This window comes from Sabethes cyaneus, chromosome 3 (assembly GCF_943734655.1).
Source record: "Sabethes cyaneus chromosome 3, idSabCyanKW18_F2, whole genome shotgun sequence".
Classification (NCBI taxonomy): domain Eukaryota; kingdom Metazoa; phylum Arthropoda; class Insecta; order Diptera; family Culicidae; genus Sabethes; species Sabethes cyaneus.
The window spans coordinates 239,163,738-239,187,411 of record NC_071355.1 but is presented as its reverse complement, the minus strand read 5'-3'; the positions used below and the strand labels follow the sequence as shown (position 1 = coordinate 239,187,411).

The following is a 23,674-nucleotide window of genomic DNA, read 5'->3' as shown; positions in this document are numbered from 1 at the left end:
CGTTTTTAACACTTCTTAGAAGTATTGATTTGATGTACCTATTACTCTCAAAAGATTTTTTTTAACGTTAAGTATTAAAAGTTGAGAAAAAAACTAAGCGTCTCCATTCTCTTCGGAAGCGATGGAGACGCTTTGGTCGTTCAACGAATTTTAAGATTAAAGTTTTTCGCTGAAGATTTGAATAAAGTATAGTGGAAGCAACTAAACTCTCTCGCCTTTGGAAAATAACACAGAAGAAAATTGCACACTTGATTCAACAGGAGCGGCCTACGAGTGGCTTACTCGTAAGTATTTTTTTTATTCCGGCTACTACGCACAAGCTACCTGGCTTTCTTTTTCCACAGTAAAATCTTATTTCATTTATTTATTTCAATCCAACCAGAGGGCAAATGTTATGATTAATCAAATACAAGTTAACGGTCACTAAATTATGTCTCAATATTTAAAAAAATAATGGTGATTCTGTACTTAAAACAATTTTTTTGTATCTTGCCAAATAAATGACAACTATGACCAGAATTAAAACACATTTTCATTGACGCAGTATTAGACTGTTGTGCCAACATCAATTTCTAGAAAAAATAAAAAATAAGTGGGAAAGAATTGCCAACATGATGTATATCTATTGTAATTTTATACATTTTATTTACAACTTCTTTTCATTCTAAAGGTCTCACTAATTGTGATTTAAATTCATATTTATACTGTCACTGCCATGACTAACATTAAGCGCCTAGTTTCGTCAAAAAATATGCCTTTGCTTTGATAATTAGCAGAGGCATTTGTAGGGTACAAAAAAAAGTATTTCAAACAAACGTTACTTCAAAAAGTAATTACAACTAAACTTATATTAACATTAGGTTACATCAAACATCAAGTTACCTTTGTCTATCAAAATGGATATCTGTTCACATGAGAAGCCGGAAAAAATACAAACAATATTTTTGCTGTTTAAATATAACAGCAAATATTTAATTGAAAATCGAACACATCGAGCAGTTTGTCTTCTTCCAGTTCGACCAGTTAGCGTAATTAATAATTTACTAATTTGTTGTGCTGTGCTGTGAGCTACAACATTTGGTAGCAGCACGATCAGTTTGAGCGAAAAAAAGAACACCAGTGTACTATGGATGTTCAACAATTAATTGCAGCACTCGTAGAGAATTGATTTCTGCCTCAAAGTCTTGTTTGCTTTGCTTTGATTTACTCTTTTTTTTGTTATTATTGTCGTTGTTTGATATGAGCGCACGGTGCGCGTTTTGTACCATCAGCGGTATTTTTCATGATACAAAAAATATAAAACAGGAATCAAATAGAAAGATACTTAAATCAACCCCGTTAGAATTGTCGACAAATAACGTCATTATTGAGAACCTTTAGAAAAAAAACGTTTAGAGAGGAAAAGGAAGTACTTCAACGTCAACGTCAACCACGACCACCTTGTCAAAATAAATCTGTTTGTATCCATTTCCTGTAGCAATTTAGCGTACACATGGTCCTCAATTCTTTATTTAATTATTTAATTTTCAGACATCAATTCTTTATAATTATACCATAGATTTTATAAATTCTCAAGCGAATTTTCCTACCTAACGTACTTATTATTTGATCGAAGCACATTTTTCTAGACATGTATTGAAAATAACTTGTTTATTTACTTCTAGCTTATTTAGTGTACTCCAGATTTTAGGTACCCGTCTACCCTTCCTTTGTCTACCTTTTGCACCCGTTTTTATCAACCTTTTGTCATTTTAACCATGTGGCAAGAAAATTTTGAAGGTTTCATGGATTTATGCATAACAGAGAATATTTTTTTTGGATTCTAGCTACAGTTAACTCATAATTATCCTTTGTGAGATTTTTCTATTCCGTAAAATTCATATTTTTTGAACCATTGAGCCGATTTCAATGATTTCATTACCAAACAAAAATCAAGCTTTCAGAGCCCAGTTACGCTCACTTATCCTCATTGAACCGTATTACCTCACAAAAGCAAAATCTGTGAATGTCGTGTATGTAACTTTTGCAGAGCTGAGTGTAATCTGTAATCTTTCTAAACAGAGTATTGCATTATCAATTTCTGCTGCTAAAGGTTTATAAACTTTATTATTGACTGAAGTTTTTAACAAAATTTATTTAATTTTAACTTTATTATTGACAAATGAACGTTCGTTTGCCAATGAAAAAAATACAGCCATATTGTAACGAAAATACAAAAATAATGCAGTACTTTATTTAGAAACATCCCAATGTAGCTTATACCAAACTTTACTGTACTGTATTGTACCAAACTGAGACTCTTTGGTTTGCACACCATAAAAACATAAAAAAGCAAATGTTTTCAATGTTTTTGCGATCATAAAACACTTTGAGCTTCACTCCAATATTTGTTTCTTAAAAGTTCACTAAAATACTTTTTATTTGATATTTTTAATCACGATTTCAATCATTCAAATCGGTTCAGTGGTTCAAAAGTTATGAATTTTTACAAAAAGAAAGGTGGTAATTTTTGGGACTTAAAGAGGAAACCCCTATGTCTAAGTGCCACATAAAAATACGGGTTTGAAATTACTGCATTACGGGATTTACTGCAAAGAAATAAGGACAAATTTTTAATTTTGATATATCTTTTTTCATAAAATTGCTGAATTGATATGCATTATGGCTAATGTCTAATATAAAAAAATGAGTTCTATACGTAAAATTACACCGAAATAATGCATCATTGACGAATCTGATCAATATCGACATATTTTTTATTCCTTTTATTTTAAAGCAATTTAGTTTTTCAAAAATTTTTCTACTTTCCAAATATATCTACTAAAAATGGGAGGGATAGATAAAATCGGGAAACCACTGTATGAATTTTAACACGCATGTTGCATAATTTGTCATTCAACACCACTAAAATAAAATATTTCGCTTGAATTTATCGACAGTCTATATTAAGGAAGTCTATCGTTTTTATCCTCATGGTTAAAAATTTAAAACACATAGAGATGAAGCCTGCAAGCGGAAAGCCAAATCTGGCCTAATTTTCTAATAGATCTTTTCGACAAATCAAAGGTTCTCTTCGTGTCTCGTCTCTTACGCTGATACCGATGTTGCAAATGCATTTGAACGCATCTTTTTCGCATGAAATGGTTGTTGGCGTCATAAGCTAGCTAATCAAATATTAACTGAGTATCATTTAGAAAAAATTGTATATCAAAAGTCATACAATATACGATTTGAATTAATGGTGCACCACCTCTAGGTATACCAGTGACACCGATAATTCATTGAATTTCTGTATCTGGTTAAAATGGAAAAAAGGCTGAAGATTTTCATGGAAATGACTAGTTTTAAGACCCAGCAATACTGCCGACGGATGTTCCGAAGCTTGCAGTCAGTCAGTTAAGCTGCTACCTATGACGTAAAAAACAATCCTACTATAATCTCCTAATCCAATCTGAAATATCTCTACGAAACTCAAACCAAACTCCGTCAGTATATTTTCGATTAAAGGCCAATCTAACCCAGTTGTTCGTTAAAGGCTACAAAAACAAAACAATCGATTGAAAATCAAAGAAGATGGTGCCGAAAGTGTAACCATGTATAAGTACTCCCATTTTTAATGTCGGAGACATAATGATTAAATGTCTTTTATTAACGAGCCTTATTTTCAAAGTCAAGCAACCTCCTTGCTCAAAAACCATTTTTCGTCGATCTTGACAAGATTACTTGACGACCCAGACAACACATGAACGTAATAGAAAGTTCACATTAAGTCGTATGCATGTCAATTTTACATTGGAATTGCATAATGATTAGAGTATGTCAAAGCGAAGTGTTCAAAAAGTTGTTTAGCAGTCGTGCAGGTCATCCTATACAACTAATGATTGTCACATTTAGTAATATCTTAGTCGTATATTGAGGAGTAATAAATTGCGTGTTCCAAAAACCGTTGTATAGAATGCAAGATTGAATTACAAATATACTACTAGTACTTATATGTTCTTATGTGGTGTGACATATAACTTTTCGTATCTCTCAGTTGTAACCGAGATACTCAAACCAAATTGCTTGTGGTAGCTCCGTCCCCGCCGCGTAAGTTGATAGTTTTTAACTATCAACTGGCCGGTATTAAATCATACCGGGAAAGCCGCAAAATTTGAAAAAATGAGTTAATGAGACGGCAAACGATCAAGAATTTTCCAAGCTACATTTTATTTATTAACTTTTTTTAATGGAGCTTTCAACCAGTGGTTGAAAGCCACAACTCAATCGCCACAACTCAGACTACATAAATATTGTAAATACCCAGAGTTATGGCATGATTTCGAACGATTGATAGCTATAAACCATACAGAACAGCAAACTTTGAGCGCGTTTTTCTCGAAATCAGAGTTTTTTCACTTGGTTCGGTCTGGTCTAATACCGACCAACTAACTAGATAATCAGCTAAAGAATTAAATATGTTAACGCTCACTGCAAAACATTGCGTAATACCGAGGTCAATCCCGGTATAATGGTTAGTATTCACGCCCTTCACTTTGACGACCCGGGTTTAATTCCCAATCCCGCAGAAGTCACAAATGACCCAAGCTGTTGAAGTGACTTTAATGAAACAAAAAAAAAAAATCGTAATGCAAACAAAGGTAAATATCGTAAAAATTCACAAAAGTTGCTCTACTCTACCCTCCAGTCGACAATTTTTTCATATCTTTTATAACTATTTATTCTGTCAAATGCTTCCCCAAATAAAGAGTGAAGTAAATATAGGAATTGACATAATTCATAGTTTAGTGGAATCAAACGGGAAATATCTCATTTAAAATTGATCATCACTTCAACTTCTTTCAATGGTTCAATTATCATAGATTGATTATTATTATTTTTGTGATTGTGGAAAGTTTTGAGTTTCAAGATAAAGACTATATTCTGATATAAGGTGAAGGTCGTCAGAGTCGAGTTGCATTTTTTACTGATTACAGTACTTTCACGACGAGAACAGAGTTGCTAATAGTAGCTAATAATCTGTTATGAACAATTATGAAACATATGTCGAATTTGTTTATTCAATCCGGATTGGAACTGGATGAACTTTTTGTGTTCATTTGCTCCTATCTGACAGATAAAATTCATCCAGTTTCAACCCGGATTGAATAAACAAATTCGACAATAGAATCGCGTATTTATTTTGCTGTTGAACGAGATCCAACAGTAATTCTATTACATCAAATGCTGTTTACGGTGAATTTTATTAACAGTAAATTTTATAAGTATACTAGCTGACCCGACAAACTTCGTATTGCCACAAATTAACCTGTGTTGTACATAAATCATGAATCTCGGATGATCTTTGTCACAATCTCGAATTTTGCAAGCCCCCCAGTGGGCGGCGCTTCTAACTATCATAAAATAAATTCAAGACTCAAAAATCTCCTACATGCTAAATTTGGTTCCATTTGCTTGATTAGTACTCAAATTATAAGGAAATTTGTATTTCATTTGTATGGGAGCCCACCCTCTTAAAAGGGAAAGGGGTCGTAATACACCACAGAAAAAAAATTCTGCCATCTAAAACTCTCACATGCCAAATTTGGTTCCATTTGGTTGATTAGTTCTAAAGTTATGAGCAAATTTGTATTTCGTTTGAATGGGAGCCCCCCCCCTCCTAAAAAAGTAAGAAGTCCTAATTCATAATGGGAAAAATGGTTGCCTCCAAAAACACCCACATGCCAAATATGGTTCCATTTGCTTGATTAGTTCTCGAATTATGAGGAAATTTGTATTTCATTTGTGTAGAAGCCCCCCCTCTTGAAGTGTGGAAGGATCCTAATTCACCGTAGAAAATATTTTTGCCTCCAAAAACCTCCACATGCCGAATTTGGTTCTATTTGCTGGATTAGTTCTCGAGTTATGAGGAAATTTGTATTTCGTTTGTATAGGACCCCCCCTCCTAAAGTGGGGAGGGGTCCCAATTCATCATTGAAAAAAAAATTGTCTCCAAAAACACACATATGCCAAATTTGGTTCAATTCGCTTGATTAGTTCTCGAGTAGTGAGGAAATTTGTATTTCATTTGTACAGGAGCCCCCCCTCTTAAAGTGGGGAGGGGTCCTAATTCACCATAGAAAATTTTCTTTCTCTCGAAAACCTTCACATGCCAAATTTGGTTGCATTTGCTTGATTAGTTCTCGAGTTATGAGGAAATTTGTATGGAAGCCCCCCCTCTTAAAGGGGAGAGGAGTTACAATTCCCCTTATAAAGAGGGAGGGGTCTCAATTTACCATAGAATAAATTCTTGTCACCGAAAACACCCACATGCCAAATTTGGTTCTATTTGCTTGATTAGTCCTCGAGTTATGAGGAAATTTGTATTTCATTTGTATAGGAGCCCCGCCTCCTAAAGTGGGGAGAGGTTCTTATTCATCATAGAAAAAATTCTTGCCTCCAAAAATACCTACATGCCAAATTTGGTTCCATTTGCTGGATTAGCTCTCGAGTTATAAGGAAATTTGTATTTCGTTTGTATAGGAGCCCCCCCCCCCCCACTTAAAGTGGAGAGGGGTCCCAATTCATCATAGAAAAAAATGTTGTCTCCAAAAACACACACATGCCAAATTTGGTTCCATTTGCTTGATTAGTTCTCGAGTTATGAGAAAATTGGTATTTCATTTGTACAGGAGCCCCCCCTCTTAAAGTGAGGAGGGGTCCTAATTCAACATAGAAAATTTTCTTGCCCTCGAAAACTTTCACATGCCAAATTTGGTTCCATTTGCTTGATTAGTTCTCGAGTTATGAGGAAATTTGTATGGAAACCCCCCCTCTTAAAGGGGAGAGGAGTTATAATTCCCCTTATAAAGAGGGGAGGGGTCTCAAATTGCCCTAGAATAAATTCTTGTCACCGAAAACACCCACATGCCAAATTTGGTTCTATTTGCTTGATTAGTTCTCGAGTTATGCAGAAATTTGTGTTTCATTTGTATGGGAGCCCCCCCTCTTAGTGGGGGGAGGGGTCTCTAACCATCACTAAAACCTTGCCTGGCCTCAAAAACCCCTACATGCAAATTTTCACGCCGATTGGTTCAGTAGTTTTTGATTCTATAAGGAACACAGGACAGACAGACAGACAGACAGACAGACAGAAATCCTTCTTTATAGGTATAGATTTTTGACACTTTACGACCGTTAATTCAATAGCGAAAATTATTGGCCAATTTCACGCTCAACGTAAATATGACATCACTCCCGTTTCCTTGGTAACGTATCAACAACGACGGTCGCGGATTCGGAAATGCAATCGAAACGAAGTAAAGTTTTTCATATCAATTCAAGTGAATAGTTTGGGCAAAATTATTATAACTGTTCGGGTGGAAAGTTATTAAAGTTTTCTGTGTCAGAAGTTAAGTTTCGCGAGTGATGTGACGAATGGAACGGTCGAAAAAAAAATTAATGAGCAATCGACGGCGAAAAAGTGAAAATATAGTGATCACTATTAATTGGGCAGGAATCTCAGTATTTAGTGTAATTTATGCCCCCAAAAGTAATAGAACCTATAGAATGCAATGTTTAGTGCTTCGAGTTGCAAGATCATATTACGGCTAACAGGTTAGTTGAACTAATTTTAATTTTTTGTGATGGTTTCCCGAGTCTATGGGAGCATGTTGTTACACTGAAGAAGGGAAGGCAAGGGTGGTACTGACTGCCATAAATGGACTCTGACGACCTTGTCGTTAAGCACCCGTAGGGATTTAAATCTTAAAAAGACTATTGCACGGTCAGAGCAGATCTCATCGACTAACCGCGGTTTGTTTCCAGGGAATTAGAATGTAAACTAACCGTTGCCCAATTTTTTTCGCAGGGTGCATGATTTTTTCACATTTGGCACGAAATAAATGTTTCAAATTAACGTAATAAATCGAGTATAGTTTCATATTTGATATTTGAATTTACGTGAATTGAATTGAATTTCATATTTGAATTACTGAAATGTTTGGACTGATAGATTAGACTATTATGAGCAGATATGAGTATGTGTTAAGTTAAGACCGTTAACATTAAAAACATATTTAGGATTTCTAAAGCTTAATAGCAGTTTACGCCTAACCCGCCAGACAACCGCGTTGGGCACCAGAGGATTAATAGCAGATCAACAGATTGTTACGAAAATTTATGATTTACGCTAGTGCAACGAAAGCCTTGAAAGGTTTCTTTTCCAATTCAAGCACGGAACGGATTTCGAAAGAACTTGTCCGGGAACTGGAATCGACCATATGGCTTCTGAGCGACATGAGATGATTGCCAATCGCTATTTTGTCGAGTTTTTTGATATGCGACTCGACATATATTACTGATATTACTGGTTCCGGATTCATAGTGTCCCCCGGGATCCGGATGATGCACACCATGGCTCGTAACTGCGACAAGGTAACTGATACGTCCACAGTCGATGATATATTTACAAAAATATAAAAGTTCCGACCATTTTAATGTATTTTACGATGCTAAAAATGATGTAGACCTTGAATCTACTTAAGCATAACTTTCTCCTAATATTTTCTGTTAAATTGCATTAGGGGGAAGTCCTGGTTGGCCGGACAGGCCTCTATGCCCGGACACTGGCGATTTCTCAAAAACAAGGAATGATAAAAATATTTGGAAAGAATAGGACAATAGTACCGTTTAAGTACTTATTGTTCCATTCTTTCCAAATATTTTTATCATTTTTTTCAAGTGGCGAAATTGGGATCCATGACAAAAAATTGATACCATATTTCGGCACTTTAATTTTGATGAATTTTTCAACATAATCCAAAGTTTAAAGTGAAATCGGTATAAAATCAGTTGAAATATTGTATATAGAATCATATTAGTCAAGAATAATTGAATAATGAAACAGTTTGATTAGATTTTTCCCCAATAGTAGTTCAAATTGTAAGTAATACATGATAAAATAATAACAAACCAAAGTAGTACATGCCCTTAATTTTATCTATTCGTCAAATAATTTCTTTTATGTCGACCAAAAATATGCAAAAAAGCTTTCGATTCATCAAACTGGCGAAATATGGCTCCTGGCGAAATTTGGCCCCTCTACCCTATAACATAACAAATTTTGGAGAAATTAAGTGAAGTGTTTAGTGGTAGAAAATTTAAAAGTAAAAGCAGGAGATCGAAGCAAACCGTGTTCGCGAGTGGACGTCATTTATTTTCTTGTATGAATTTTTTCTTGAAGAAGATTCTTTTATTTTGCAGAAGAATATTTAGGTACTCAAAATACGTTATTATCAGTGATGAAGAAATTGTATTACAGTTGGAAAAATGCTTAAGGAAGAGTTGCTACTTGCAGTAGCAGTTTGTTCAAGGCGCCTTTCGTTTGAAGAGATTGTTGCCGTAACTTTTTTGGTAGTTGGCAGGACGGAAAGTGAATCGAGTTATTCAGGATGTTTGATACGCTTACGCTTGAATGAAATGGAAGAGATATAAATCAGCTTCAATAAAACAGGATGTGATACGAGGTCAGCCGGATCCGCTGTATGAGCTGCGCTTGATTTCCAGACGATTGGCACATGGAGTTTACTTCGAAGACGAGTTTTTTGACAGAGGATTCCATCGACAAATATGGAATGGAAGTGCGAATTTACCTGTATTGGGAGAAAATTATAATGCTTTTGTTGCCGTTAGGCAGGACAGTTCGAAGATACATCCAAGATTGGTGAGATGGATCCAATTGAATATAAATTTTATATACAACTTATTATTAAAATATTTTTATCTCTATTGGTAAGCTCTTCATGCACGGTGGTATTTTTTACTCGTAATTTTAAAGCTTTAATTTTTATGCATGTATATTATATAGCTATCTATTTCTGGTAGATGTTTTATCTCTTATCTGGGAGCGAAATAAGGCGCTATAACCTTGATCAATTGCAGCTTGGCTTATGGTTAATGCCATAAGTTCATCCCCGAGGCTCCGGAGTATCACTTAATCTTTACCAACAAAGATATTCCCAACTACTGCATACTACATCATGTAAACTGTAAATTAATCCATATCTTCAAGGGAAGCGTTTGGTACGGGAGGTCCACGCTTTCTTCTTTCCCCTCGATTTCAAAGAGTTGAATGGAATTAGGTATCATTTCTAATTCCACTTGATTCTTTGGAAATCTCTCTGCGGATATTATAGGATAGGAATATTGCAACACTGAATGCATCGAGAGAACGAGGACCTGATGGAATAGACCTCATATTGGTCGTTTATATCACGTTCGAAAAGTGGAAATTGCCGGAAATAGGTATGCAAATATTTTTCTTCAGTCCCTACCTTCTAGTCAAAATTGAAATCTGACATCCAAAACTACCGTGAAATTGCTAGTGCTCATACATCCCTAAATTGTTTGAATTTTATTTTTTTAACAAACATTTGTAAGCCAGAAACTCGGATTTTTCATAGGCCGTCTAACTGCCTCAAGACTTAAAATTTTTATTTATTTGAATTAACCCTCGCAGCCATACAGAAGCTTATACGGTTATACTAAAACAATTTTTTGAATGGTTTCCGTCATATCAAACAGCACATTGTTTGTTCCCTTTTACAGGATTAGAGCCACTTATTCTTTTTAATCTACATGTAAACCACATCTTCAAAGTTAAGCATTCAAAAATACCTCACACATCATTAAACATTTGATGGAAATATAAAATATGCATGACGCCGCAATATTCAAGGTATTTCAGACTTCGTCTATTGGCTTCTATATTCAGAACTATAATTGGTCCCATTCAAATATTAGTCGAGATTCGTAGTTTGCTGTCAGTAGAATAAACCTTTTCTGCGCTGTTTGTTTGGTTTCTAAAATGTTCGCACCTAACTTATTCAGTGTCACGCTCTTATTCTTTTCTAGTCGCACGAACATCACATTTTCGCATTCGAACGAATTCGAAAATTGTTTTTTTCAAAATCACCGGCACCGAAAAAGGATATTCGAATTAAATGACAAAACAAAAATAACAGCCCTGCGAAATAATCCAGAGATTTTTTTTTGAGCGCCTCAGCAGAATCTCAAATATGTATAAGTAAACAAAAAGTAGTACATAGGGGGAAGCCCTCTATCTGGCCGGACAGCTTCTATTACCGGATACAGAGATTTCTCAAAAACAAGAATGGAACAATAGTAAATTACAAGATTTCATGGTGTTGCAATTATGACGTCTTCGTTTCAAAAGGTAAACAAAGGAGAATTGTCAAAAGTTCAACCATTTAAAACAAAGAAAATTTCGAGCGAATTTCATGAAAGTGCAATTGCAAATGTTTTGGTTAATGAAAGAAGCTTTGTAAGTGAAGTTGCCGCGTGCATTTTCGCATGCATTCCGCATTACCAGCATTCTCAAGAAATTTTTTATGAGGATAAAAATTTATTCAACTGTTATACAGCAAACCTAGAAAGACTGGACTCACAAGATATGTGCTGGAGTTTTGAAGTGTTCTAGAATTTTTCTTCCATTGATGCAGGTTTTAATAGGTTTTAATAATCAAATTATCATGTCCGAGCAAAGGGGATAGTTTTCGATTTAAGTTTAAGTGGATTTAAGTTCGATTTAAGATTTAAGAAAGTACACAAAATACTTTCTAATTTCAAATTTACCCTTGCTGCGTAAATTTTAAAAACCCCAAGTGTTTGAGAATAGAGGAATTCCCCCTAGTGCCTAGTAGAATTTAATGTCAAAATTTCTCATTTGCTCACAGCACTCTTATTGTTAAATCAAATTAAATGAAATCAATTATAATTTGAATGAAATAGTTGACTAATTGACTGCAAAGCTAATGTCGAATTTGTTTATTCAATCCGGATTGGAACTGGATGAACTTTTTGTGTTCATTTGCTCCTATCTGACAGATAAAATTCATCCAGTTTCAACCCGGATTGAATAAACAAATTCGACATAAGTGACAAAAGCAAAGTCGCAGGTTCGTATTCATTGACCAAAGGCAAATGATGATGAATTTGTGACATTTAACAATACAAATACCACAGAGAACAGACATTCATCTTAATGTCGAAAGATGTGTAAAAAGCTAAACCGCCATATTGAAAGAAAGTGGTAATGCTCTCGCTACGCGGCGCTCGCATCGCTAATACAGCAAACTTTGATGATGAACAGCACAATCAACTGCGTTGCTACCGTAACTGTATAGCAACTCAAAATTTGTAAACAAACAATGTCAGCATTCTTCTGTGATTTTCTGATATTTTTGATTTTTTATTCTTATAGGTAGGTATAGGTACTATAATATTTAAATAGCATTTTACAGTAGCAGAAATTTTGTGATAATCTTTGAGGTTCCTCGCGCCATAACGGTAATGAATTGTAAATGTTAAGCTGCTGCCGGTTTGTCTTCTGTGCACCCATGATGATTGAACTATGCACACGGCAAACAATAACATCCCGTAAAATCATCCATACGGCCCGTAATTGTCATATGAATGCCACTAAAACTATCGCTATTATCGGTAGCATCTGCGAGTCCCGAGTCCCGGTGAAACCATGACCGTCTGTCGCAGCTAAACGCCGAGTTCGTTAATCTCAACGATGCATGCACCAATACGGTCTAGTGCCGTTAAATCACGGCATAGGAAATTTCAGCCCAAACAATCCCTTACATTATGGTAATGTTAAATCTGGTTGATGAATCGGCAAATGTTACGATCTGTAGAAGAAAAAGCATTTTTTCTCTGTTCAAACAGTTGAAAATTATTTATTTTATCCTTTACCTGCATTTTCCTAAGGCGTCGGATTCAGAAAATGTTCAATAAACAAACAGTCGTTGCTACACAAATTGCTACCGTTACTACAGTAACTTGCAGTAGAGTTGCCAGTTATTCAAGTATGTAGAAGATAGCAAGAAATTATATTGAATATGGCAACATGATCGAAGCAGAACTGGTGCACCCTGAGATAGATGTCGCTAGTGTTTTGTTCAAAGTTTTACACACCATTTGAATGAAATTTTATATGAACATAAATGTCTGTTCTCTGTGCAAATACTATAGCAGAAATAAAGAAGATTTTTTCGTCGCAAGTATGGGATCGACCTGCTTAAAATTTGATCAATAAACCAAATACAAGTAAAAATTTCATTTTATTTAACACATTTTGGAGAGTTTTAAGGAATGAGAAATTAATAATTATTACTGTTAAGTACGAAAATATAATTTAGCAAAGTAAATTACCAGCCTCGTAGCCGTAAAAATAAAAGAATAAATATTGTAAAGTTTTTTCAATGAGGTAAAAGTATACTCAAAAATAACGAAATATTAATTAAATCAAAAATGCTGTTTTTCAGTTTTCACAGACATACCGCAATTAACATATTAATTGGGAAGTTTTCACTAATGTTTTAATTTTTTTGATCACCGTATATTTATGTATTGGCTTTCGGGTTGATGTTTCTCGATGAAAATCCAAATTTATGATTTTTTTATATTACGTTTTGGCTTACTGTTTTTACTCAGCCATCATCATATTCTTAAATAAAACAATTTTCATTACACAATTTTAAACAAAATACAAAATCTTACGTATAAACATCAACCCGAAAGCCAATACAGTTTTCACTAATAATCGAAGCAAATTTAATTAAAACCCAAAGACTGAGTGCTGGTAAAATAGGAAAATATGTCAAAATACTGCCAAAAGCGGAAAGTTCTTGTAACTTGAACAAAATCTTGCCAGAATTGGACTTCCGGTTCAAAATTCTACAAGTGTGAAAGACCGTTCATTACCGAAATTACTGAAAATCATTCAGATGAGTTTTTGGTTAGACTCAAGTTAAGCTATCACAAATATTTCATAAAGTTTTTGTCCTTCCGAAGTTGGACAACTAAACGGGGGTGCACAAAAATATAGTAAGGATTTTTTAGACAAGAAAAAAAATTAAGCGATTTAAGTGTTTTAATTGAGAAAAGTAAATCTATTCTTGGTTTTTGCTGTGCAAATTATTATTTTTTATGCGAAAGCCTGCCAAAAAGAGGCAAAATCCAAAGAATTTTTACCGCTTTTTGGTCTTTACATTGTTTGAACTAACACTTCTGTTTCGTGTTGGAAACACTAGCACTAATTTTTCGAGTTCTTTATGCTGTAGAAGAGTCCACAATCAATTGCAAAAAATATTTACTCATGTCCAACAAATTTCTTTTTTCCCCGAGTTTTAAAGCCAATTCTAAAGGGAGGGTGACAAAAACTTTAAAAATGATGTGCAATTGCATTACTAATTTTGATATTTATTTCATACCGAGCTAGTAGACTAGTTCATCGCCGAGTTCATTCGCTCGACATGATCCGTTCATTCACGTGCAGTCGATCTAGCAACCCGTTTTCGCACTTGAAGTCCAGTAGTGCAGTTTGTTGATATTTTTCGGTGAAAATTGACATTAGTGCAGTACATATTTGAACTCAGTTTATTCTTCAGCATTTTAGTGTTATTGAATGTAACATCCAGAACAAATCAACCCGGGTAAGCTCAACGTTATTTCATGTAAAACCTTCCATCGGTCGTCCCTTATCAAAAGCAATTTTAAAAATTCAGTTTCGGAAAACTCGCAAACCCGTCCGTCCCAAAGAGGCGCGTTCAACGAAACCCGAGAAGCAGAAATGATTAATTTCATGCAGCTTATTTTCCTTCTCACAATCTTCAAAGCGCTCAGTTCCCGGCGAACAACGGTGCGTGTCCGATGATCGATCACGTACACACGGCGGGCACTAATTGCATTTTACACGATTTTAATTCTTCAGCCGCTTCAGCAGTTCAGTTCGCAAAACTTATGCCCTCTTTAGACCACTGTGTGCTATACATGTACATGTACTTCACTGTCACAAGTTATGCACCCTTTGACTTGGGTCCAGCGGCATTCGCTTGTTTCGAGTTAAGTTTTTTTTTGTATGAATCGGAGGAAAGCACGTTTTTCACTCACTTTTCCTAGATAATCACTAGCAGTTGTTCACGGTTCAAGCTTTAAAACACAAAACTGTCTGAAATTAAAAGTGCCCAACCGTTCGGTTCACAAACGGGAACCGAAGGCTGCCTGAACGGAAACAGGTTCCGCAATTAGTCAGATGTGTTTTTTTTCCTCTCAGTTCGTGCATTTCACTCTGACAGGTCTTTTTTCGCGGAAGAAACCATTACAACAAAGCAAACACAGGACACTACACAGTCAACTACCCAAGAAAAGAAGAAAAAATGAATAAACGGAATGGAGACACACGTGAAAAAGGAAACAACAGTCAAACAACAACGCCACACACCGTCTAAGCCAAATAAAACGTAGGAAAACAATCTAGGCAGATTAATGATAAGCGAGTATAGTACAGATATTAGCACAAAGCAAATCCAGCCTCACCTGGCGGTGGTACAGTCGCGGTAGAGCACGTCGAAGTCCTTGCAGGCCAGCAGCTTGCACCGGTTGACGCCAGGCTGGATGGCACCGAGCCCACGGAGTATCCGCACCTGTTCGACGTTGCAAACCAGCGGCACGATGTCCAGCCGTTTCAGCTTGGTGTAGACCGTGTGGAGACCACCGACCAGATGCTTCAGGAACAGCTCGAAAGCCTGCGGAAGACAGAGCATCGTTTCGCCCTGGATGATGAAGGCGGCCACCTTCTGGCCCCGATAGTCGACCAGCTTGCACTCGTTGGCCGTTGGATCGGAGCTGGAGATCGGCGGTGGACTGTTGTAAGATCGGGGAGGTACATGATGATGAGCAGCGGCCATCAGGTCCAGCGGACTTGCATGGTGCATGAAAGAGTTCAGCAAACCCAGTCCATGTGGTGGAATGTGCGACAAGTTTCCGGCCATCCGGGGTGGCATTCCGACCATGGCCATCGCATTCGGCGTCGACACGTGCGGTGGACTTAGCGGATGAGGCATACTCATCATCTGCTGCGGGGTTGCTCCCAGGGGACTAGAGGCCATCTGTCGGCCGGCACCGTGCGACAGGCTCGTTCCGTGGCTGTTGTGCTGCTGAACCGGACTCACCGGGGTTGGAGTTCGCGTTTTGTCCAAATTGTGACCACCGCCATTGTGCGTATGGGGCATCGCCGGAGAAGACAAGTTCCGACCCCGGGAATCGTTTGACGACGCAATACTGTGATCACTGGCCGTCGATGCCGAATCCATTGCACTGTCCATAATATCTTTGCGTACACGCAACACTTTTTCGCTGTGGTCAATAATCTTGCAAGCGCCGAAAACAATCACTACACTTCTCAAAACAACATCTTCTAACTGCTGAACTCCGGAAAATCACCGGCACCGATTTCCCTACACTGGTATTTGTTTTCTCATATTTTCCGTTGATTGCCAATTTTTTCGGTTATTTTACACCTGCTCAGTTTGCACTAAGTAAATTTATCTTCTCGACATTTTATTCACCAAACAATCAAAACTCGATCACCATCGCACACAAGTGATTCACTCTTCCTAACAGCTTTTCTTCGTTCATTCCGGAGCTGAACCGTGGTCCGGAATTACGACTTCTCGAGTGTGTGGGCGCACGAATGCCAATTGTACGACTGAATCTCTAACTGTTTTCGGGAGTTTTATTTCCCTCCCCCAGCAAACACAAAGACGCGCGCGGCAAATCGAATGCCAACACCGACGAATAGGGGCAAGCAAACAACAAATCCTACACCGTCTCTTCCGGTTGGTATTGAATCAAACCAATCGCATCGCAATCGCAGATGATGGTGTTGATGATGATGACGATTCTAATTCGGGGCCCCTTAAAAAAAGCAGGCCTTGCGGTCCTCCGGTGTCCGTGTAACTTAGCAGAAGTAACAAAGTGACCAACGACAAACCCAAGTCCGTCGCCGTTCCGTGCAGAGACACACCAGGCAGCAGCAAAAGCGCACCGGATTGCACACCTCGCACAGTTGAAAGTAGCAGCAGGCAAAACCAAAAGCACCTTCTTCTAGCACCGAGCGCACCGGAGGAGCACCGAGAAACACACGAGAAACCGTCGCCGCAGTCACACGAATAATAAATAACAGTTTTAAAAATATATATTAGAGAACGAATCACTTAATCGTATAACATTGAAATGAAACAAAAATAGGTGGGTTGTATTTTCATTTCCATTTCATTTTCAATTCAACTCCGACTTCATCTGTATCTTACATATGTACGACACGAATACCACCGTACAGTCCCGTGCACACACGCCCGCTGCAATACGTAGGCAGCATTGCTGGGCTGCATGCAGTGAGAGCGAGTGAGCCAACGAACACGCTCCGGGCATCGCACACCACCAGCAACAATCGTAGCAGTCGTCGTCTTCGTCGTCATCGCGAGCGCGGCGAGCACACACACAGCAACAATAGTTTGTGTCATTGCACAGTCTCTGCCTCTCGCGGCGGGCGCTTTCCCGCGCTGCTGCTGCTGTGTGCGGTGCTCATGTGGTGTGATTGCGATCTGCTCCCGGGGGGTGGGAGGGAAATGGATCCGATCGCCAGCGCGCACCCATACACCCTTCCGGTGGGTGGTGGTTGATGGTGATGATTGAGAGCGAGAGAACGAGCATAGATAGAAACCAGAGCAGCAGCAGCAGCAGCAGCAGCGGCATGCAGTGCAGCGAGGGCCCATCGATGTTGTCGTTTTCGTTGTTATTGTTGCCTGAAGTGGATCGATGTTCTGTGCACTTCACAGGAAATACAACATTCGGAGAAACAAAATTGACATACCACACTGAGCAAGAGCAAGAGAGAGAGAGAGAGAGAGAGAGCGAGAGCGAGCGGGTACTCGCATAAAGAGGGTACAAATATTACCCGCAAGCAAGCTGACTGTTTTGCTAGATGTAATATCTGCGTGCGATCGAGTGCAGGGCAGTGCTGCCGGCTTTGGTGGAACTGGAAAATTTATTTTTAAGTTTGCTATAACTGAAATCTTTCCAATGATGGGGTGAGCTAAAAAATCGTACATATCTGTGTCCCGAAAGGAACTAGAACGAGTAGATGAAAAGCTTCAATTCATGGTGATCGCTGTTAAACTACAAAAAATCCAATTCTCAATTATTGACTTCAAAACTCTGTTGGGCTTTACGTTACTCTGTTGGGCAAACCACCTAAACTTGCTTCCGATGAAAACCTTCTGAAGAGCCACAGAAGACGGTTTTAAGACTGCTGACAGAAGGATCTCCAGGTTTTAAAGGCAGTTTTATATACCTACTTGAGTAAAATAGTACAATAATTTCAATTGTTAATAACGTAAATAATAAAGTCCAATTGTTGATAACGTAAATAATAACAGCCTCAAGTGTCTACCATGCGGTACCCTAGAATTCACAAAGAACGAAATCAATCAAGCGATTAAGGTGAAGGTCGTCAGAGTCCAGATGCTTTTTTACTGATTTCAGTACTTGTTGCCACTATCGTTTTGTTGAGAATAGAGTTGCTAGTAGTAGGTAATAATCTGTTATGAACAATTATGAAACATAGAATCGCGTATCTATTTTTGCTGTTCAACTAGATCCGACAGTAATTCTATCACTTAAAATATTGTTTACGGTGAATTTTATTATCAGTGAATTTTATAAGTATATTATCGACACTCTATGACCTATCATTTAATAGCGAAAATAATTGGTCAATTTCATGCTCAAAAGTTTACGTTGGCATCACTCCATATAAACGTCCGTTCCCTTGGCAACGTACAACAGCGACGGTGGCGAATACGGAATTGCAATCGAAACGAAGCGAAGTTTTTCCTATCAATTCAAGTGGACAATTTGAGCAAAATGATTATAATATCTCTCTAAATAACTGTTCGGGTGGGAAATTAAAGTTTTTTGTGCCTCAAGTCAAGTTTCGCGAGTGATTTGACGACTGAAACGGCTGAAAAAACTTAATGAAAAACCGACGGCGAAAAAGTGAAAATATAGTGATGAATATTAATTGGTCACTATTCTCAGTATTTAGTGTAATTAATTACCGAAAAAGTAATACAACTTATAGAATGCAATGTTTAGTGCTTCGAGTTGCAAGATCTTATTACGGCTAGCAGGTTAGTTGAACTAATTTTATATTTTTGTGATGGTTTTTCGAATCTATGGGAGCATGTTAATACACTAAAGAAGAGAAGTGAAGGGTGATACATAATTATGAATTATAAAACGGCAGCTACAAGAGCGAGCCATCTGGAGATCATCTGACGAACGTACAATGAATCAAAATGACCATATTCTCTTAGATGACCGATACTTCTATAGCATCACGAACAGATGTTCATCTGCATCCCTACGAGTTGCAGATGTTTACTCTGGCCATCACCTAGTAGCAGTAAACGTGCACTCAAAACTGTCAACCGTATACCAGACACGTCAAGGCCGTCCTCCTGGGCTGAACATTAAGCAGCTAGATAACCCGCAGTTTGTCGTGAACTACTGGGGAATTCTGGAGGAAGCCATTGGCGGCACAAGGACTCATTTCTAGGGGCGGGAGCGGGGGGTCTATAGACACATTCCAGCGTTACGGGACATCATGCTCACCACGCAAATCAGTTCCCATTTAACCAAATCCCTGGCTCAACTTTTCTAGGTAGGGCCACATATCTCCTGCAGACGAAGCCATCCCGCACCCTATTCCACATTCATGACACGCGTAAAAGAAGGTGAACCAATTTTGTAAGAGCTATGCACCGATGCCTAACTGGTGAGGGACGTGGAAGGGTATCTGATCACAAACGAGCGCATAGTGGTCGACAGATGGAAACGGTTCTTCGAAGAATCGGGTTGCTGAAGCCCAGCAAACCCGTCGGTAAGCACTGCCTACCAGCAGAGCTTTATAAACATGGCCGAGAAACGCTTGCGCCGGCTCTACACTGGATTATTTCCGAGAATTGGGAAAAGGAGTAGGAAAGGATGGAACAAGTTGTTTTTCCCATTTACAAAAAGGTGATCGGCTCGACTGCTGCTACTATCGCGGCATAGCAAACGGTTTCGTAGGAAATTATTAGGCAGGTTTCATGAGGGGTCGCGCCACTACGGATCAAATTTTCACCAACCGACAGATCTTAAACAAATGCCAAGAGTACAATGTACCCACGCATCACATTTTTATTGACATCAAATCAGCGTACGATACAGTCGACCGCGATGAGCATTGTAGATAATTAACAAGGATTTCCGACAAATTGACGTGACTGGTCAAAGCTATCACTGGATCGAGTAATGTGTTTCGTGCGCAACTCGGGGACACTCGTGAGTACCTTGGAGACGCGGTGAAGGTTAAGATAAAGAGACCGCTTATCCTACAATGGTATGCAACATCGTTATTAAAGGTGGCCCATGTGATCATGGGCAGGCATTGAAACGAGTGGAGTAACCAACTCCTAGCCTTTGCAGAGGACCTCGAGATCATTACTAGAAACTTTGCGACGGCGAAGGCAATCTACGTCAGATTAAAAGCGGAGTCTGGGAGGTTTGGGCTAAAAATTATCGCGTCGAAGACGAAATATCTTACATTAAGAGGCTCAAATGAAACAAGCACACGCGCCTCCCACGCACGGCAACCGTTGACGGCGACGAATTTGGAATTATTAAATCGCTATTTCGACTCCAATATACTGTCGTTGAATTTAAGTAAACCCAAATTTATGCTGATACATTCTCGAAGAAAACGCGTTCCATCACATGAACCAATTCAAGTTAGAGGGCATGTCATTGAGGAAGTCAAGGAATATGTCTACCTAGGATTGACATTCGGTTCCACCATGAGCTAGTTGCGACATATTCACCCACTGCAAAAGAAATTGGTTGCTTGCTGTGAAATCTAAGAAAAATTTCTTCCTTCGCTCCGACAAAATGGATAATAAAGCTATACTATTTGATGGTTTGAGACTTCAATATATTGGGGGCGAGCCAGCCGATCCAATGGCTTTCACCATAACACAACAATTAGGGCAATATTGCGAAATCGTGCCTATCGTCAGATTGGTCCTTTTCTGTTAGCAACACCCAATACCGAATTCGGACAGAAAAAACTTACTTATATTGGTTACAAGCTATACAACGACGACCTTCCAGTTAGCTGCAGAAGCATTCCCAACATAGTGATGTTCACTCTAGCCGTAAAAAAGATATTGAAACACAAGCTCCAGCACTACCTACCGTGAGCCTCTAATCTAAGACATTCCTACGTTTTTTTTCTATTTTCCGGTGCCTGCCGACACACCGCTGCCGCCCACAATCCGCCAACCGCCTCCTGCCACCCGCCGCCCACTGTTCATTCATCGCCTGCCACCCACCCACAACATTTACCGTCGTTTGTCGCTCAACCAAAATGTCAAAAACGCCAATGATGACGTAAATTTGTACAAAATCACGAAAACACACTTCCTTGAAAGAGCGATTGCTCACCGGAGGTTATTTGTAAAAAAGTGTAAAATGAAGTAGAAGTGGTAGATGAGTCCGTATATTTTGGATAGCTGATGACCACGGCAACAACACAAGTATGCAGATTCAGTGACACATTCAAGCGCGACTGCGGACGTTATTTAGCGGAATACAAACTGAAAACGAAGAGTGGCGAAGGCGTATGAATTACAAGCTACAGGCACTGTTAGCGAGTGCCAATCCCAAGCAACAATGTGAGTTTCATTGTGCTCTTATGATGGTCTTCAAAACTAATTTTGGTCTTAAAAACCATCATATGAGTGTAATAAAACCCAAATTGTTACCTGGAATGGTACATCATAAAGATGCAAGAAGACAGCGATTCCCTACAATAAACTCACCGGCATCAGTACAGAGGGATCCAAAGTGCCGATGGCTCGACCAGGTAAAAAGCGATTTGCAACCAAAGAGGGACCTGAGACCGACAACGGCGGCGATGACATAAAATGAGAAGTGCGAAGTGAGTAATGAGTAGTGAGTGACGAGAAGTGAGGAGAGAGAAATGAGTAAGGAGAAACGTTAAGTAAGTAGTGAAAGATGAAAAGTGAGATATTAGTAGTGCGAGACGAGAAGGAAGTAATAGACATGTGGGGAGAGTTAGAGGTGCGTAGTGAGAACTGAGAAGTGGGCAGCGAGAAGTCATTGACGAATAATGAGTAATGAGATGATACTAGTGAGAAATGAATAGTGAGATGGGACTAGTAGTAGTAAGAAGTAAGTTCTAGACTAATACCATAGCACAGAACAGAAGTGGAAGTAGAAATCCAAACACGTACATGCTACTTTCTACAGATACTAGCGAATAAGGCGGTAGCGAGTCACTTTTTGCCACGAAAACACACGAACGCATACGAAAGCATGTTAAAGCTGCTATGCGATTGGCAGCGAGCGTTCTGCTTATATTGCTGTTATTTGCTTCTTTGCGAAAACCTTCCCAAAAAAAATAAAAACAAAAAGGCTCTGTTACCAGTTTAGATCGCCGAATCATTCGGACTCCCACTTCTGTTCTGTAACCATAGGTTAATATTCCAGCTCGGGTCTTATCAGATTCGTGCCGATTCAGCCTGGTATCCATTCGACATCATGTCCATTCGGTCTCGTGTCCACCATGCCTTTTGTAGTATATCTTCCGTCCGTTATGCCTGATGTCTAAATTCCTCATGCCGCCTCCACGAGTATGCACCGTAAAAAGCAGTTATATGTAACAAGCATGGCTAGAAAAGTCGTAAACCTTGAAAAACAAATCTGTTTCCACGCATCAAGTGCCTATAGTTACTAATAGCAAACTGTAGTCACTTAAAAACTTAAGAACCGAACCCGATATTAACGGGAACCACTGAAAAGCTCACTGGAAAGCACTGCTTTCGTTCAAAACCTTACGAATCGAATTTTTTATGATAAAATAGGTACGATGCACTGAACGCAGGTTGAAGTAGCAAGCTAAGCATATTTATGTAGATTCGTTTATGTAGATTTACAGTTACAAACGCTTGCACGAAGTGAACATTCTTACGTCTTTCCACTCTCCCACCAGGGTGGTGCTTGGGAACCCGTGGTGCGGTCCATCAAAATTACAACAAGCTAGAGCTTCTTCCAAGTGGTTGCAAGTTAGGCAACAGAAGCGAACGCATAGCGGCAGACGCTGAAGCTATTAGAAATACACTGAAGTCGCTTTTTACGCGGTTTTTTACTCGAATTTCGGAATTAACGCGGTTTTTTTACGCGAATTTCGGAATTTACGCGGTTTTTACGTGATTTTCGGAATTTACGCAGTTTTCTTTTCACACGGTTTTGATTTACGCGGGACGTATCTTTCGCGTAAAAAGCGACTTGAGTGTACACGAGTTTCAGTGTTCCTACCCCTAGAAGCGGTCAAACTACTTTTTCCTCGGGTCGTCCAGTGGCGGAACGCAAGTGCAGAGATGATCGATCTAGCTGAAACATTTTGCGGTACATGACACATGTTGGCCTCGAGGTATGTTGCTGGCTTAATAAGCCAGTCGTCGTATGTTCGAATCTTGGCTGGGAGAAGCTGTTAGAGTCAATAGGATGGTAGCAACTGGCCTTGCAATTGTCCTGTATTCAGCTGGCTGCAAAGTCTGTCGTAAAAAAAACAGAAGGTCAAGTTTCGATAACGGAATTTAGCACCTAAGCTTTGCTTTGACACATGTTACGGGCCAACCTGCAAACACTGGATAAGAGAATACTTTCTTATCACTGACTGACCAGAAAAACCAGTTAG

The 23,674-nt window shown here is 38.6% G+C and overlaps 1 protein-coding gene across 1 annotated transcript in view; it reads right to left on the bottom strand.

The window, feature by feature from the left end:
• LOC128744691 (dachshund homolog 2) overlaps positions 1-16,175 on the bottom strand; it is a 119,841-nt gene extending 103,666 nt beyond the window's left edge. Inside the window, exon 1 of the mRNA XM_053841860.1 lies at positions 15,388-16,175. Coding sequence (XP_053697835.1) covers positions 15,388-16,175 — 788 coding nt within the window. The remainder of the gene's footprint in view (positions 1-15,387) is intronic.
• Between the last annotated feature and the right edge of the window lie 7,499 nt (positions 16,176-23,674).